Here is an 18,015-nt window from a genome sequence, read left to right as displayed (position 1 = left end):
CACTATGTCCAAGAGACGGGCCAATACTTCATTAGCTACTCCATATATAAAGAAATCAAGGCAGTCGATTACACGGGAGCAGAAAATCAAGGTGTTGGATGCTCTGCAACTTGGGCAACAGTGCTGCAAGTGTTGGGCACCAGTTTGGAGCAGAGGAAGGGTGAGAATGACATGAGGCAGTGCGAGTGATGAGGCAGCAGGCAGTGTATTCATACATACCATGCAGTAAGGATGTCATTCACCTCCAGACTTAAAAGCTGGGAATTGCTGGTGGTAAGTTATCATTCTGACATATACTTTTCATAATTATTAGTTAACAAAAGCATTTTTACTATTATGCGTCTCTCGCAGACACCAAGCTATTCTCTTTCCCATTAAAACAACACTTTGATTTTGCATGAAATCGATTTTAGGCGACCCCTTGAGGAATCTATCTCATGTCAGATCGACGTTCTACTGTACTTTGTTTTTGTTGATTTGGAGAAAGATTTTGATAGAGTGCCCAGGGAGTTGGTGAAGTGGACAATGAGAAAAGCTTGGGATTGAGGAATGGTTGGTTAGAGTAGTTATGGCAGTGTATGAGGATGCTAACATCCAGGTGAGAGTGAGCAAAAGTTTGAGTGATGAAATTTCCATGAACATTGGTATACATAAAGGGTCAGTTTTATACCCCTTATTGTTTATTATGGTGCTTGAAGCTCTCTCATGTGACTTCAGAACTGGACTTCCATGGAAGATGTTTGTATGCTGATGACTTGTTTGTGATTGCAGAGAATGAGACGGTAGCAGAGGAAAGATTTAGGAGGTGGAAAGATGCAATGGGGTACCAGAGTTTGAGAGTAAATGCAATAGTCCCTCCAATATCCGATGTAATAGAGCCAAAGGCATGTCCAGAAAGTGGGTTTGTCCGGATACTGGGAAAATGCCTCCTGGACGGGTACTTATGGACCCTAACCCAGCCTAACTCAGAAAGCCACCTACATAACTCCCTACTGGACATGCATAGCACCTATTTAAGACCATATTCACACAAATAAAGGACAAAAAGCATGAAATAAATGATAAGGAACCAGAGAATGAGGTATTAGAAGTGATTATGAATAATATTTAGCAGTGTACAGGGTACTTACAACACGTCTGTGGCCGTTACAAAGATTAACCCACCTCCTGTAAGACTCTGGCAGTGGTGAAAATGCTCTTGAAGCACGTACAGTAATACAGTGTTGTGCTGCACTTAATCCTTTGTACTGTGAATTATAATTGTTTAACACTGCACATTCTGTTCTTACTTGTGCCATGCCAGTTGCAACCACCAGTTTGCACTGTGCACTTAATCCTTTGCACTCTAATTTCATAACACTGCACAACACTGTAAATTCCCATGTGGTCTAGTGGTGAGGTGTTACAGTTTATTCGCTGTTTATTCACAAAAACAAACGTGCGGCAGCTATTGCAACAAGCGTCTAGTCAGGACGGTAGTTAGGCGGTAACTGGAGAGGGGAGGAAGCAGGGGGCTGCTATACTACTCGTGAAAACACAGCTGGTTGGCGCCGCGTGTAAAGGTAAAAATACAGGTTAAAGAAATGTCAGATTTTTTTTTTTTTTTTTTTATGTTTTTTGGCCATTTTTGGGTTTGGAAGGCCCAGGACCAAAATGTCTGGACATTGGGGTTTCCGGTTATTGTGTGTCCAGATATTACAGGGATTACTGTATGGATAAAACAAGAATGATGAAATCTGGGACAGTTGGCAGCATTGTCATACCAGAAAGAGTATGGCCTTGAGCAGTTTCTGACAAAGGTTAGGGAAGTAGCTCCATTTTGTGAAGTGTTGGTGATTAGTGGGTGCATAAGAAATGCAGTGATATTAGAGATAGACTAAACTAATACCTGTACCAATTCTGAATGTGTAGTATGTTAAGGAGAGTATGTGAAAGCAAAGAGGTTGGAATGGATTAAGCTTGTTGAGTCTCTTGAGTGTGTAGAGGAGTTTTGTTATTTGGGGGAGATGATATCTGCTGGAAGTGGAGCCGGAGCTAGCTTGGTATCAAGAATAAGGAGTGGTTGGAAGAAGCATCTCCTGTCATTTAGAGGGCTCTTCCACTCTGCTGAGGGGTCCTTGTATGTAGCATGTGTTACAAGTGTAATGCTTTGTGGTAGTGAGTCTTGGGCAGTAAAAGAGGAAGATATTCACAGACTCAAACATACAGAGATGAGAATGATCAGATGGATGTGTAGTGCATCCTTGAATGACATTCTCGAGGGGGCTAGGCTTGCAAATGAAGAGTTGAGATGAAGAATGGGACTTGAATGTATTGGTAATGCGATGAGAGGGAGTCGATTTAGGTGGTTTGAGCCTGTGAAGAGGATGGAAGATGGCAGCAGTGTGTGGAGGGTGAGAGGTATGAATCCGGAGGGTAGAGTTGCATGAGGCCGTCCAAAAAAAAATTGGGACGAGATCATACAGTGTGACCTCAGAGATGAGGAACTGAATAGAGAGGCTGCTAGAGAAGGAGCAGTATGGAGAGCCACCATTAGGTGACCAAGGCCAGTGCATGCAAACATATTGAAGCCATTATAAATGAGCCTTAACAAAACAAGCAAAACTATATAGGTTATATACTGTATTGTTTGACACTTCATTTCCCACACATTAAGTAAATACAGCAGTCTTTCACACATACATGAAAAATACATGAATTGCCCTAGAAAAGAAATATAAGTGTATCAGTGATAGTAGGTTTATGTATGGTGTTTATGTTCACATTTTTGTAATTTGTTTTGATTCAGGTATGGATCGATGGCGTGTGTACAACCTCAAGTTAGACCGGCCGCACTCCTCGGACTCATGGGGTGTAAGGCAGCCAGCTTCTAACATTGCTCAGCTGGCCTTGAAGGTGAGAACTAAGTTGGATTAAGCTTACTAGAGTTGTTAATTCATTATTTTTTTTGCTGGTTTTATACTGTAATGAGATCTTAGTTTTCCATGGAACCCTCGGAGAGGAAAACCATGACAGAACTGAGTTCAGGGTCCTGTGTTCTTACATTTTTTACCCTGCTCTGAGTCACGCCCCTTCTTCTTCCATCTCTCACTAATTTCTTGTTCCACCACTGTGCTGATGTTGTCATTTTACAACATTACCCTCAGTTTTAACTTTCACAGATCACTGTCATTATTTACTAATACAGTTCATACATGTATATGTACATACTTTGGATACTCTGTCTTATTGTATTGAGCAATACCACACCTTACTGCAGGTGCACTTCATCCATGCCTTTTTTCATGAACAGCTCTGTCACATATGCCAGCTCTCCTGCATGTCCGAGTTGCCTTTTTGAAAAAAGTCTTATATTGCCCTATTACCAAGTGTTCTCTGTGATTCACTGCCCAGATTGACTTACAGAAGTGTTGACAGCAGCAAATTTTCACAAAAGTTCATGAGTTCATCCTCACCCTCAAAGTAACCATCATATGTTTCATAATACAGTACTATAAAGACTCCATTTTTTTTATGACTTAGCTCCAAGATATGTAAAAATTGCCTGTAAGCAAAACTGCAGGATCTAGCTAAATCATCAGGAAAATTCTTCCTGGCAGAATATCATAGAATCATGTATCACTTGACTTTTCAACTATTTTTTCCTGAGTTTTTACAGACATTACCTGACATAGTGCATAGCTATCATTTTTTTTTTTTTTTTTTTTTTTTTTTTTTTTTTTAAACCTCTTCTGGCCAGCACCATTATTTAATTATACTCTGGTTAATGCTATAATTTTCTCCAACCAAAGAAAAATCTTCCCACACTGTGGGTGTTAGAAACATGCTTAGTAACTCATCTGCCCATCAGCTTAAGGAGTCTATTTTTTGCTTACAAATGCCAGACAGTTGTATTTGGCTCAGAAGAGAAACTCTCCAGGCTGCAGGTGTAAAGTATCGTAACACGTTATTGAACACACAAAGTATGTAAGAAAAATATGGAAGAATAATGTATTTTAAAAAAATGAATTCGCACAGATGAATCCCATGCAGTACATAATTGTAATCCTATTTCCCCACAAGCAAATGGAGAGGGTAGACTCCATTAGCTTATCAGAATGTCCAGTGAAATGACCCATACATCTGTTGTCATCATTTAAGCCTTTGAAATTCTCATATACACTTCACATACACCGCAGGCCCATTCAGGTTTAATCATAATGCTGTGCATGAAGGATTTGACATGGCTCGGTAAAGAGGTGTGCCAGTGGCCTTGGAACAGATATTTGAAAGTTTTTAGAGTTGATAAGTGACATACTTGCATCAGCTAATCCTGTGCTGCCCCATGAGGAGCATAGGAGCCCGGGGTTAGGCAAGTTGGTCCTGACATTTAAGATGAGAGTGACCAGCCTCACTCATCCCTGAGTGGCATTACATGAGCAATAAACCCCAACCATCCCTTGGATATAAACCTACACTGGCTCAGTCTAGCTGGAGCATCTTAGTTACCCACCAAACCACTAGGCAGTATAGTTTGGTTATATGGTTGCCACCCAGTGTAGTAAATGATTTACTGATGTGCAGGAAACCGTCTGGCTTGTCACTCAGTGTAGAGTCACCCATAGACAGAAGGAAGAGAAAGAAACAAGGAAAGAAAAACAGAAGAGGAAGGAAGGAGAGAAAACAGGAAGAGAGGAAAGGGGGGTCACCCAAGAGGAGCTCCACATCGAGGGAGTGGATGGTGAGCCCCCCCAACTAGTGACATTGCTCAAAATAACATTTAAAAAATACATATTTATCATAAACTGGAAGCGAGGCATGGACCTTGCAAGAGGGGAACAAGTCAAGAGTCAGAGCAGTGGAAATGAGTTACTTGAGAGGAGCATGTGGAGTGACGTAGAGGGACAGGTTGACGAATGATGAAGTGAAGGAACGCTGTGGGGTGGATGTGGATGTGGTTGAGAAGATTAGGAGAAATACACTGAGGTGGTTTGGACATGTGAAGAGAATGGAGAATGAAAGACTGACTAAGAGGGTGTATGTAGGTGAGGTGGAGGGAGGGAGAGGGAGAGGTAGACCGAGGATGAGGTGGAGGGATGGAGTTGAGAGGTATATGAGGGAGGGGGGGGTGAGTTGGGGGGAGGGTAGTCAAATGGTGGGTGACAGAGCGACTTGGAGGCGTTTTGTCTGCAGCCACCCTTTGCGGGATTAGGGCGTCGGGCTATAGATAGATAGATAGATAGATAGGTCATAAACTTATATATGAAAGACTGATAATGGTAGATTTTGTAACGATATCCTTTACTGTACATTATTTGCGAGCCCTAGGAATGCTGTATTGTGACAGTTACAGTTCCATTCTTGAGCCTTTGCTTGGCCGTAGGTAATGTAAACTGCATGGAAGAAAAGAATAGCATCATTGATAATCCCTGGCAAAGACACCTGCATGTGTAGATTTCCTTCAGATATCATCCAGACCACCATCTGCCAAAACATTTGAATGCTTAGCACTTGGTGTCACTGAGTTGTTTGACTGTTCTCGTTCACTGTATCCACCTAAACCAGGTAGATATGAGGAGGGAATGGGTAAGCATGAAGGAGAGAGGAATGGACTAACAGTTCAAGAGGGCAGTATGAAGGCGCTACATTCCTTTACTCTAATACCTCCAGTTTACAAGACTTGTTGAAACATAATGCCTGGAGAGTTACAAATACCACTTGCAGAAGGAGTTTTACATGGACTCTTGATTCAATTCATATGTGTTTCAAAGGTCCACAGGGTAGAGGTGGAAGAAGGTGGGTGGTCATAAAGGGGGAGATTTATGGCAATCCAACAAGAGCCTCCTTTTAAAGTTGTGAATAAAGAGTACATTGTGATAATGTGTTTATATTGCTGTTTTCATGTAAAATTAGGGAGATTACTGTATCTGGTACCAGTAGATCACTAGTGATCTCACCTTGGTATAAGAACAGACATTAAATCATATGTAACATGTACATGATATCATTGAGAATGACCCTTATGACAGAACCAGTAATTTTCATACAGAATGAGTAATTTGCAAAAACAGCCTCCCCCAAAGCTGGGATATTTATAGTAGCTGCATTTGAGAGAACAGGAGCAAGGCTCACCAGAGAGTACACAGAAAGAAGGGGAAATAGCATAGCAAGAAGAGGGCCCTTCATGACAGCAGAAATCTCACACCTTGAAGTTCATAGTGCAGTCATTTCATTGGAAACCTCAGGAGAGGTTTCTCTGCCTTTAAAGCATTCAGAGGAATTATGACCACCTGAGCCTAAAACTGTGAGTTTTAGAGGAGTTTCTCAACCCCATTAAACATTGGCAGTGGTTTATGTGAAAGGGAAACACCCCTTCCTTCCAGCTGTCTGCATCAAGCAAGTGCAAAGATGAAACATCTTTAACTTTTGTTCAGTGGTATTGCCAGTAAGGACAGAGTTTATGACATAGTTTTGTTTTAATGTATGTGTGTTGATAAAAGGTCACATATCCTGTCTTTAGGAAGTATGGTTTCCACATATTTTGGGCCATATTATAATTGCTCAGTTTCTTCTGCTTTTCCTCTTTCTTCATTCTTACAAACACCTGAAAGTTCAGTCCCATTTCTTCATTTCTTCACCAATTCACTTCAAAATTTTGATACAATCATGCCTTGGAAAAATACCCTTTGATACTAGTTTTTTGTTATTATTATTGATATTATTATTATTATTATTATTATTATTATTATTATTATTATTATAATAATTTAAGTGTGGTAGGTGGGAGCACTCACCATCCACTCACTTGATGTAGTGCTGCTCTCGGGTGTCTGCCATTTCCTCTCCTCCATCCTTCTTTCCATCCATCTTCTTCCGTCTTTCTTTCATTCTTTCCTTTTTCTTCTGCCTGCAGGTGACTTTACACTCCCTCTTGTGTCTTTCTTTCCTTCATTCTTTCCTCTTCCTTCTGCCTGTGGGTGACTCTACATTGAGTGACAAGCCAAATGGTTTCCTGTACACTAGGAAACCATTTACTATGCTGGGTGGTAACCATATAACCAAATTTTGGCTCCTGGTGGTTTAGTGGGTAATAAAGGTGCTCCAGTCGGATTGAGCCGGTGAAGGTTTATATCCAAGGGATGGTTGGGGTTTATTGCTCACGTAATACCACTCAGGGATGAGTGAGGCTGGTCACTCTCATATTAAATGCCAGGACCAACTTTCCTAGCCCCGGGCTCCTACGCTTCTCATGGGGCAACGTAGGATTAGATGATGGATGGATGGATGGATTATTATTATGCCTCTGAAAGGGTTTTACTGGATCAGATATTCAGCGAATTGTGACAGCACAAATCTGTAGAGTTTACCAACCTTTGTAGGGAGAGGAGTGCTTGAGGTGTTCTTGGAGGCCATCCTCCATTCTTCTAGGAATATGGCAATCTTTAATTTGTTTAAGAGAGTTTATGTGAGGGTGTGTTTGAGATTTGCACCTTTTTAATGAATAGTGATGCTTAATTATAATGTGAAGTTGTCTTCTGCTCCGTATGAACCACTGTCCTAGTTAGTGTAATGCTGGAACTAGTTTGTTGCATGACAGTTTCTCAAGTCAGCATAGGATAGGATAGTAGCAGAAGGGGGACTGGGTGAATCATGGATGAATAAGTTGTTGAGTGAGGGTGAGAGAATTGAACCCTTTGAAGTACAATTTTAGGGGAAACATAAATCTAGATATTTGTTTTTATTTAATGGTAGATTAAAATGCCATCTTACAGTGGCACGAATATATCATGCTGGGTGCACTGCAGCAGTCAGAACAGACCACCGCATCAGAAAGAATGGGCATTACTCTCGTGGTGGGTGAATTTTTCCCTTCTGCTTATGCTGTTAATCTCTTCTCTCCGTTGGACTCATCCAATTACAGCCTTATCACCTTGACCTGTCCTTTCACTCTAGTAAGGCCTGTGGACCCTTCCAAGAAGTGACAGCTGTGGCATTTTGGAGCTGCTGAATGGGAGGCCCTCAGGCAGTACATCTTTGATTTTCCCTGGAATGATTACTGTATTGCTTCCACAGCTGAGAACAATCTGAGTGGTACCTTGTGCATCACAGAGGTTATTCTCTCGGGCATGGAAGCATGCATTCCTTTTTCTTATCCTGTGAATAATGCAAAAATACCTTGATTTAATCACGCTTGTTATAAAGCTATCCTCAACAAGAAGAGGGCCTACAATACGTACAAGAGCCAACCCACCCCCGAATCTCATCTCTTTTATGTCTGCCTGGAACCATGCTAAGCCTATTCTTTGCTCTTCATAAAATAATTTCATTCATAATAAATTTTCTGAACTCTCTGACTCAAATTCTTCCCACTCCTTCTGGCATCTTGCCAGAAAACTTTCTAACAGCTTTACTTTATCATCCTTCCCTCCTCTTTTCTGCTGTGATGGCTCTGTAGCTGTTTCTTTTACTGAAAAAGCAGAACTCTTTGCTAAAACTTTCTTCTTCATTTGCACCTTAGATGATTCCAGTGCTGTTTGTCCATCACTTCCCCCTCCGACTTTCTCTTGGCTGACTTTTAAATTTCTTCAGTTGATGTGTTTTCTGCCATCACTGGCCTCAATACTTACAAGGCATATGGGCCTGGTGGGGCCTCTCCCATTGTCTTCAAGAACTATGCTTACACCCTGCCTAGGTAAACTCTTTTGCCATTGTCTGTCAACTTGTACTTTTCCATCTTGCTGGAAGTTTGCTCTCATTCAGCCTTTCATAAAGAAGGTTGGCCATTCCCAGCCCTCTATTTATTGCCCTGTTGTTTTAACATCCTATATTTCTGAAGTTTTTAAAATCTTTTTTTAACGAAAATTTTTTTTAAAATACTTTTCCTACCACAACCTCCTCTCCGATTGTCAGTAAGGGTTCCGCCAGGGATGCTCCAATGGCGATCTTCTCACCTTTCTTTGAGACTCATGGTCATCCTCCTTTCAGGACTTTGGCAAAACCATTGCCATTGCACCTGACATCTCTAAGGCTTTCAGTCAAGTCTGGCATAAGTCTTAAGTTCCAAACTGCTCCCTTACAAATTCTTTCCTTCCATCCATGCCTTCATCTCAGGCTTCCTTTCTGTTCATTCTATAGCTGTTGTCATACATGGCCATTGTTCTTCTGCTCGAGCTATCAGTAGTGGTGTTCCTCAGGACTGTGTCCTATTGCCAACTCTCTTCTGTTATGACCATCAAAGCTGTAGATCTAACCCTATCCACTCATAAGCTGATAACTCCAGCCTTCACTTTTCTATCCACTTCTCGCAGCATCCATGTCAGCAGTTACTTCAACAAACAAGGGATGAGGCTATGAAACACTTAATGTCTGACTTGGCTTATATCTCAGATTGGGGTAGAACTAATCTTGTTGTTTTTAACCCCTTCGTTACCGCATCACCCCCCTCCCCCACTCACCTACCTCCCCCTGGCAAAACGAATTTCCCCCAGGCGTGACTCTTTCGTGGGGTAGTATTTATTTTATCATTACATTGTTTCTATTTCCTTTATATTATTTATTTTTTGTATTGGTAAATAGATATTGACCAAGAGATGGGTTTTGATATGTTAAAATAATGTACATGACAGTATTACATGTCTAACCAACTGATTTAGTAAACATACAATATACAGATAAATATAGTAGATAGAGATATAAATCAATGAATAGGGAGGAGAATAAAGATTGTATTATTTACCTTGTAAGTATGACAAAGATCCATGAAGAATGAGGTAGGAGGTAGGCAGGTCAAAAGTAGGTGGGGGTGGGATGATGCACTTCAAGGCCAAACTGATACCAGAATCAGTATCACTTTCCCCACTACTATCGCTCACTTCACCATCATTCTCGGCCATGTACTCCTCATCAAAGTTGCTCACAGTTATGTCAGATTGTGTTTCGTTATTGTCAGACACTTCTAAGTCACTATCCAAGTCAGATTCATTGCTGTAGGACGCCATGGCACAAAAGTAAATCCAAAAGCACTGACACGTGCAGCTGCTTGAAAAACACTACAGCGTGCCCTCACACACTTTCCTGCGGTACCACCACTGTTGCTAAGCTAGCGACAGTCCCCTTACCAGGAAGCATTATCTGGCTATATTATATCACGTGTTATAGGGCATTATATATACCAAATTCAAAATATATAGGATACAATGACCTACGCAACATATCTGAGTCATTTTCATAAAACTACTCCCCATGGCAGGGGCATATGGCAGGGGAGTGCGGCATCAGTGACAAAGTTGCCATATGTCATCACACATGGGATCACAAAGCACCCAAACTGAGGAAGAGGAAGCCCAATAGGCCCCTATAATGATCGTGAGTACCCTAGTACTCATGATCGTATTTGGTTCTGCTGCCGACAGTTCACTTTGAGTATGGGGGTACACATTTCAGAAATTCGGTAAAGAAGGGGTTAATGCATCAAAAACCGAGTTCTTACGTCTTTTGACCTGTCAGAATCTTTTGCATGAGTTTCATCTAATTTTTAGCAATACCCAACTCAATCCTGCATCATCTTTGAACACACTGGGAGTTTCGTTCTCTCAGGATTTATCTTGGAAAGATCATAATACCTCTCTTGTAAAATCTGCTTCCAAGAGATTAGGTGTGCTAAGCTGACTCCTTGCCTTTTTTTATTTCCGCACAGTTGTTGACTTCATACAGGGGTTTTACTCCACTCCTGTGTAGAGTACTATTCACCTGTGTTGGGAGGCTCCCTCCATTCAGCTCTTCTCAGTAAGATGGAGTCAAAGGCCTCTCATCTTATTACTCTCCTCCTCTTACTGGCCTCCTTCAACCTCTATCTCTTTGCTGCGCTATTGCATCTTTATCTCTTTTCTGTCACTACTTCAGTGGTCGTTGCTCCTCTGAACTGTCACCTTGCATCCCCCCACCACTATGGTGGGTGCATAACACCTGTCTAGCAGCAAACTCTCATCCATTTTCTGTCCAGCCCTAATGCAAAAGTTAACCGTTACTCACAGTTCTTCAGGTATGGAACAGGTCAGCTCTGGAATTGTCTTCCTCTGTCTGTATTTCCTACTTCCTATGGCCTCTAGTCTTTTAAACGCAGTGTGTCCAACCTTCTTGAAATAAATGGATCTTGAATTTGGCTGTCTTATATTTGTTTTTATTTTTTCTTGGAGGGAAAAATCTTGCAGGCATCTGTCCTTTATTTCCTTCTTGCTTGCACTAAAAGAAAAAAACAGCTCCCATTCATTTGCCTTTAACTGTCTACACGAAATTTACATGCACAGAAACACCACCCTGCCTGTTCCAAAATTTGCAAAAATGACTTTCAGCAGCCAGCTGCATAGTCCCAGAGGATCCCCACCAACCGCATTTCTCCTGGTGATGACCAAGTGAGGTGTACTGTACCATTGTATGACTCACTGTCTGTTCATATGTGCAACATTCATGGCCTTTCCTTTGGTTTTTCCGTCTGTTGAATACCATCTCTCTCCCACAAAACCTCATTTTCTTGATGGGATTCAGCTGACTGAGACAACTGGTAGCAAACCTATCCCTTTATCCTTCTGCATTCTCTGTACTCATTTAACCCCTACACCGCGGGCATGTTTACCAATGTTTTGTGTTTGCTGCGGGGTTATTTGGGCTCCGACAGACTCTCAAAAAATATTTGCCAAAAATCAGTTATTAGTCCTAGAATATTAAAATTACATATGCTTATGGCACATACCTTCAGCTTTCTCCTGGAATGTTTGTTGAGCCTTCGTCGGTTACAGTAGGACTTGTGGAAACCCCTGAATTTGGGTAACGAAGTCTCCACTTTACACTTCCCGACAACCCGTAATATGATTACCACAGCCAGATATTAACACTATAAACACTACTCTATGATTTTCAAGTAGTTTGGGATCCATACTCCAAAAAAAAAACCCACTGTGAAAGCAATGAAAATTACAAGCGCGTCTGACTGTCGCACTTGCGCTAGTTCGCTCTTGGTACTCTGTCATTTATTATTCATAAAACCCCTCACACTTTATATTTCTATTACTATATAACACTTATATATATCTACAGTCTTTATCCATAAGTTTCCTTCAGTAGTATTAGTTTATTGTCACTGTAGGGATTCAATTTCTTTCAGTAAAATACGTAGCATTCACTTTCTCGTCCTGTATACTAGCATTGAGAGTGAATGTCACTTTCACCTTCACTCTCATAACTCATAGTATTCAGACATGCTAGAGTGAAACTTTCACTTTCATTACTCCTAGGGTATATACTCGTATTCTTATAATACTACTCATTTACATTTCTATTTACGTTCTCTATTTTATTTACGTTATTTACGTTTCTATTTGTGGCCACCCCAAACAGGATTGAGGCGTCTGGCAATAGATAGATAGATAGATAGATTTTATTTACACTGCGTTATGCACTGTCACTTGAAGTAACTTATAAAACTATTTTCCACTGTTCACGTATATTTACATTCATTACTTTCACTTGCTGTTTACACATTATTTACAATTCCACTTGCACTGTTTTACTCAATAGAAAGATCGTAGTCACTCTTTTATCAATTGTCAGCCCTTTACCTCTTTCCACACGAGGTTTAGTAGGGGGTAAAGATCACAGGGCCCTTTGCATGGGGGTGAAAAGTCCCTGAAGCTAGCAAGAGCGAACAGACGTATCTCCACACTGGCAGATGAGAGTGAACTGATAAGGGTGGGCCGGGGTGGTGGCCTACCTAGGGAAATCAGTACTCCCAACGTTAGCCTCTTGACACAGCTAATTTATAGCAGTGAAATGATTGGCAGGAAATCTAGACAATACATTATAAATTAGGTAGTTCCAGGTGAATGTAAATATCACTTAGGCTTCTCCCTTCCCTCCTTATATGTATATTTATTACGAAAATAGATTATACGGCATATTTCAAGGGGAAATAAACAGCGAATATTAGCGAACGAGTGCACGTGAGGTGTTGTCAGGTGATAATTAGCCAATTCCAGGTGTATGGCACTCTCACTTACCTTATTTCTTTCATGTATATATTATTTGTTATAAGAATAGGGCATAGGGCTTATTTCAATGGATGAAATCAGTGAAAAATTCCAGGGAAGATTTACTTAGCGTAGCACGGCCGGGCAGGCGAGAGGATAGGGTAATGGAGGGGGGGTAGGGAGGGGAGTCAAGAACGGGGAGAAATGGCTAAATTGTCAACAATGGATGGGAGTACAGATGAGATTAGGAGTGCTGACTAGTGTTGGACATTGGCAGTACTGATAGATGATACAAGCCCCCACTTGGAAGCCCGGGTGAATTCAAAATAACACAGAATCACAAAAGTGACGCCCTGTGGTATGATCCCTTGCTCCCAAGCGTCACGAAAGTGACGCCCCACAGTTAAGGGGTTAAAAGCCAAAGGTGATTGTTGTTGAATGTACACAACAACATATCATGCTTTCAAGTCCATGAACTTGAATCCTCTGAAATCTCTACACTCTATCTTCAGCTATCCTGTCATTCTCCAACTAAATATATCTATGCTATGTACTTATTTCCTAATGCAACAGACTGTGAGAAATGCTTTGACTGTCTTACATCCAAGATGGAACATACTCCATCAACTTCTTTCTCTGAAATCTCCATTCTAGGTGATACTGGCATACCACAGTATCTGCCGGTGTTGTGTACCAGTGGGAGTGTTCGGACAGCAAGTTGCCAGATATCAAAGCAATTTTCCCCATACGATGCTGAAGAAAAGCCAGAGATGTGTTTCAGGCCCAAGCCCAAACTCTCATATACCTTAATCAGTTGAGACTGACACAGAAACACCATAGGTAATGTTATTATCCTCATGAACAATACTGTTGCAAAAAAATGGGACATCAAACATTACATACAAACATCTTATTGCAATTTATTGATGACCTAAGTCTGTGCTAAGATGCGTGTAGGGCAACAGACACAGTGAGAATGGACGAGCTTTGGCTAGGCAGGCAGTGTGGTAAGAGGGGGTGGGTGGACAGGGAGGGAGACACGTCTGGAAGCATTGAGCATGGTGGGGGATGGAGAGGGGGAAGGGGGAGAAGCGAGGGGATGGAGAGCGGACAGGGGAGAAGCAAGGGGATGGAGGGGGGACAGGGGAGAAGTGAGGGGATGGAGGGAGGACAGGGAGAGCCATGCACACCACCAAATCCACGTTCGAATGTGCATGTTTCAGACTTGAGGTGAAGGTGAAAGTGAAAGTGAAGATGAAAATGAAAGTAAAGGGGAAGGGGAATGTGAAAGTAAAAGAAGAGAAGGCAAAAGTTAGGGTGAGTGAATGCAGCAGTAAAGATGAACATGAAAGTGAGAAAGTAAATATGCAAGTGAAGGTGAATTTGAAATTGAAAATGAAGTGAAAGTAATAGTGGAAGTGAGGGTAAAGGTGAAGGTGAATGTGAAAGTAAAAGTGAGCATGGAAGTGAATATGAATATGAATGTCAAAGTGAACGTGAAAGCAAAGTTATCGGTGAAAGGGAAGGTGAAGATGAAAGTGATGATGATGAAAATATGTGAAGTAAAAAAGTGAAAGTGAAAGTGCCCATTGTAGGAGAGAGAGAGAGAGAGAATAAATATGGGAATGAGATGGACGAGTGTAGCTGTCACCAAGCCCCAAGCTTCTCACTTCACTTCCTTTTAGGAATCAGGGTGCAAGTTCGGACTAGTGAATCAACAGCTGTTCAGATTGTGGGAATGTTCCCCAATTTCTTGTGTTCTGTGTAGTGAGTGTTTGGTTATTGATGCACCGAATACCAGGTTATTCCTGTACAAGTGTTCACCACCACCTCTGGCTCTCCTCTCCCCTCCCTTCATTGATCCATGTGGTGAACAAGCCTGTATCTTTTGTGACCTTAATGATGTAGAGCAGCTTGCACAGCACCCTACCCATATCACTGACTGCCTTGGAGAGAATTCCAACATCCTTGGCCATTTCCTTACAGCTAATTCTTCTGCTTCTCTATTAATCTTTTCTCTCCGATGGGCTCCTCTTATCACAATTTTATAACTTTAACCTGTGCTATTGCTTCAGTAAGGCATGTGGACCTGCCCAATAAGCGACAGCTGTGTCACTTTTGAGCTGCTATCGGGGAGGCTCTCAGGCAGTATTTTTTTCTTGGAATGATTGTTGCTTTATTGCTTCCTTGGCATGATTATTACTTCACACATTGTGAAGGCCATTCTCTCAGGCATGGAGGCATACATTTCGTTCTTTTATCCCCAGCTGAATGCAAAAGATCCTTGGTTCATCTCTGTAATGTTTATGGTAAGAATAATTTCACTTTTACCAAATGCTTTGAACTCATTCATTCATTCATTCATTGCCAGACGCCATGTATCCCAGACAGGGTGGCCAAGGGCTTAGAGTTAATTGTTTTACAGGGAGGGGCACTAATCCTCCACCAACCCCACTTGACGTAGGGATGCCAACAGCATCTGGTGTTCCCAGGCGGTCACCCATCCAAGTACTGACCAGACCCAAACTCACTGACTAAAAATCTTCATGCTCCTTCTGGCACCTTGCCATAAACCTTTCTAACAACTTTACTTCATCATCCTTCCCTCCTCTTTTCCACTCTGATGGCTCTGTAGCTGTGTCTTGTACTGAAAAGGCAGAACTCTTCTCCCAGACTCTGTCCTTCATTTCCACCTTGGATGATTCTGTTACTGTTCCTCCATCTCATCCCTCCTCTGCCTTCCCGGTGACTGACATTAAATTTCCTTCAGTTGATGTACCATCTGTTCTCACTGACTTCAGTTCTAACAAGGCATATGAGCTCCATGGGGTCCCTCCTGGTGTTGTTAAGAACAGTGCTTCATTACTTAAACCCTGCCTAGGTAAAATCTTTTGCCTTTGGCTACCGATTTGCATCTTCTTACTGAAAGTTTGCATTCATTCAGCCTATCTCCAATGAAGGGTGGGCATTCCCAACCCTCTAACTATCACCCAATTGCTTTACCATCCAATGTTTCTAAAGTTTTCAAATCTGTTCTTGTAAGAAATATTTTTGCACCTTTCTACTACTATAATTTATTTCTGGTTGCCATTGTGGGTTCTGGTAGGGCCACGTCAGTGGTGTTCGTCTCGCCATCCTTTCAGAATCCTTGTCATCTTTTTTTTGAGACTTTGGCAAAAGCTGTGCCATTGCACTTAATACCGTGAAGACTTTCGACCAAGTCTGGCATAAATCTTAATTTCCAAACAGCCCACTTATGGTTTCCATTCTATTGTCTGTGCCTTCATATCTTGCTTCCTTTCTGGTCATTCTATAGCTGCTGTTGTAGACAGCCACATATCTTCAAGAGCTATCAGTAGTGGTTTTCCTCAGTTTTCTCTCCTGTCCACCAATTCCCTTATTTACATAATGAACTTCTGAACTGTACATCTGACCTTATCCACTTTTACCCTGATGACTCCATCCTTCACCTTTCCATCCACTTCTCACTGCATACATCACAGCAGTTGTTGCAATATGGAATAAGGCTATTGCACACCAGTCTTCTGGCTTGGCTTATATCTCTGATTGGGGTAAAAGTACTTTTTATTTTATTTTTTTTAATGCATTAAAAGCTCAATTCATACATCTTTCAGCCAGCCAAAATCATCCACAGGAGTATCCTTTATCATTCAGCAATATCCAACTCAGTCCTGCATCATCTTTCCTGTCCAACTCAGTCCTGCTTCATCTCTCCACATTTTTGCAGTTTCAGTCCCTTAGATTTTTCAAGAAATGATCATATTACCTCTTGCAAACTCTGCTTCTTGGAGATTAGATGTGCTAAACCAACTTTGTGCCTTCATTACATTGCATGACTGTTGACCTGTGTGGAGTACAACTCTCATTTGTGGAAAGGTTCCCCACATACAACTCTTCTCATGAGGGTGGAGTCAGAGGCTTTATGTCTCATTAACACTCCTCCTCTTACTGACTTCCTTCAACCTCAGTCTCGTTGCGACAGAGTTGCATCTTTATCTCTTTTCTGTCACTAATTCAATGGTCACTGCTCTTCTGAACTTTTTGCTTGCAGCCCTTCTCCATTAAGCAGGTGCTTAGCACCTGTCGAGCAGCAAACTCTCTCCCTTTTTCTGTCCAACTCTCTAATGCAAGAGTTAAAAACTGATACTCATAGCTCTTCATGTTTAGAACAGGTCAGGTGTGGAACTGTCATCCTCTGTATTTCCTTCTGTCTATAACCTCACGTCTTTTAAGTGCAGTATGTTCAGACATCTTGACATGAACAGACCTTCAGTATGGCTTGCTTTAATTTTTTTTTCATGGAGAGACAATTTTCTGAGCTTCTAGCCTTTGGCATCATTTTCCTTCCATTTAAAAAAAGTAGAGGGACAGATAGTGCATAGCATCCAGAAACTATCGTTCAGTTGCTATGATCTAAAATATTTACTTCCACCACTCCACATTTACAGAGTGGTGGTGGTGTGTTCTCAGTAAGTGAGGTGCGTCAAGACCCCCGGGCACGCTACTACATGAAGCTCTTCAGGAGGGTGCTGAGCAAGGCTGTAGCCAAAGTAGTTCTAAATACCTACCGGCAGCATCAACAACATCAGCAGGGATCATGAGATACAACTTTGACCTTTGATGTGATTTTGTGATAGGCCTTTAAAGCACTTTGGAAAGTATCCATGCTTCAGCATTTGTATATGTTTATTTACTGTTTTTGTTGTATGTATGTGTCTGCTCTGACTTTTCTTTTTGTTGTCACTACTTGTGCAGCCATTATTTTGTGTATCATCATTTGTCTTTTATTTTTATTTTTCTCTCTCTCTCTCTAGGACACATTTTACGCTGCAGTTAAATCAGTTTTCAGTGTGTATTTCTTTTCTCTCAATGTCTATTTATGGTATTCTGAATCTCCATGTATGGTAATTAAATGAGAAACAAAAAGTGTATGGTCAAGAATAAAAATTACTTGAAAACAGTTGTCTTTCTGTATTGTAAATCCTATTTTAAA

The 18,015-nt window shown here is 41.3% G+C and overlaps 1 protein-coding gene across 1 annotated transcript in view; it reads left to right on the top strand.

Annotated features, from left to right (window-relative positions):
* LOC145393722 (uncharacterized) overlaps positions 1-17,680 on the top strand; it is an 848,279-nt gene extending 830,599 nt beyond the window's left edge. The window contains exons 75-76 of the mRNA XM_080267765.1: positions 2,789-2,895; positions 17,471-17,680. Coding sequence (XP_080123891.1) covers positions 2,789-2,895; positions 17,471-17,623 — 260 coding nt within the window. The 3' untranslated portion in view covers positions 17,624-17,680. The remainder of the gene's footprint in view (positions 1-2,788; positions 2,896-17,470) is intronic.
* The last annotated feature ends 335 nt before the right edge of the window (positions 17,681-18,015 follow it).

This window comes from Coenobita brevimanus, chromosome 25 (assembly GCF_032717465.1).
Source record: "Coenobita brevimanus isolate Jiangsu-jjx chromosome 25, ASM3271746v2, whole genome shotgun sequence".
In the NCBI taxonomy this organism is placed as follows: domain Eukaryota; kingdom Metazoa; phylum Arthropoda; class Malacostraca; order Decapoda; family Coenobitidae; genus Coenobita; species Coenobita brevimanus.
This window is presented reverse-complemented; position numbering and strand designations above follow the sequence as displayed.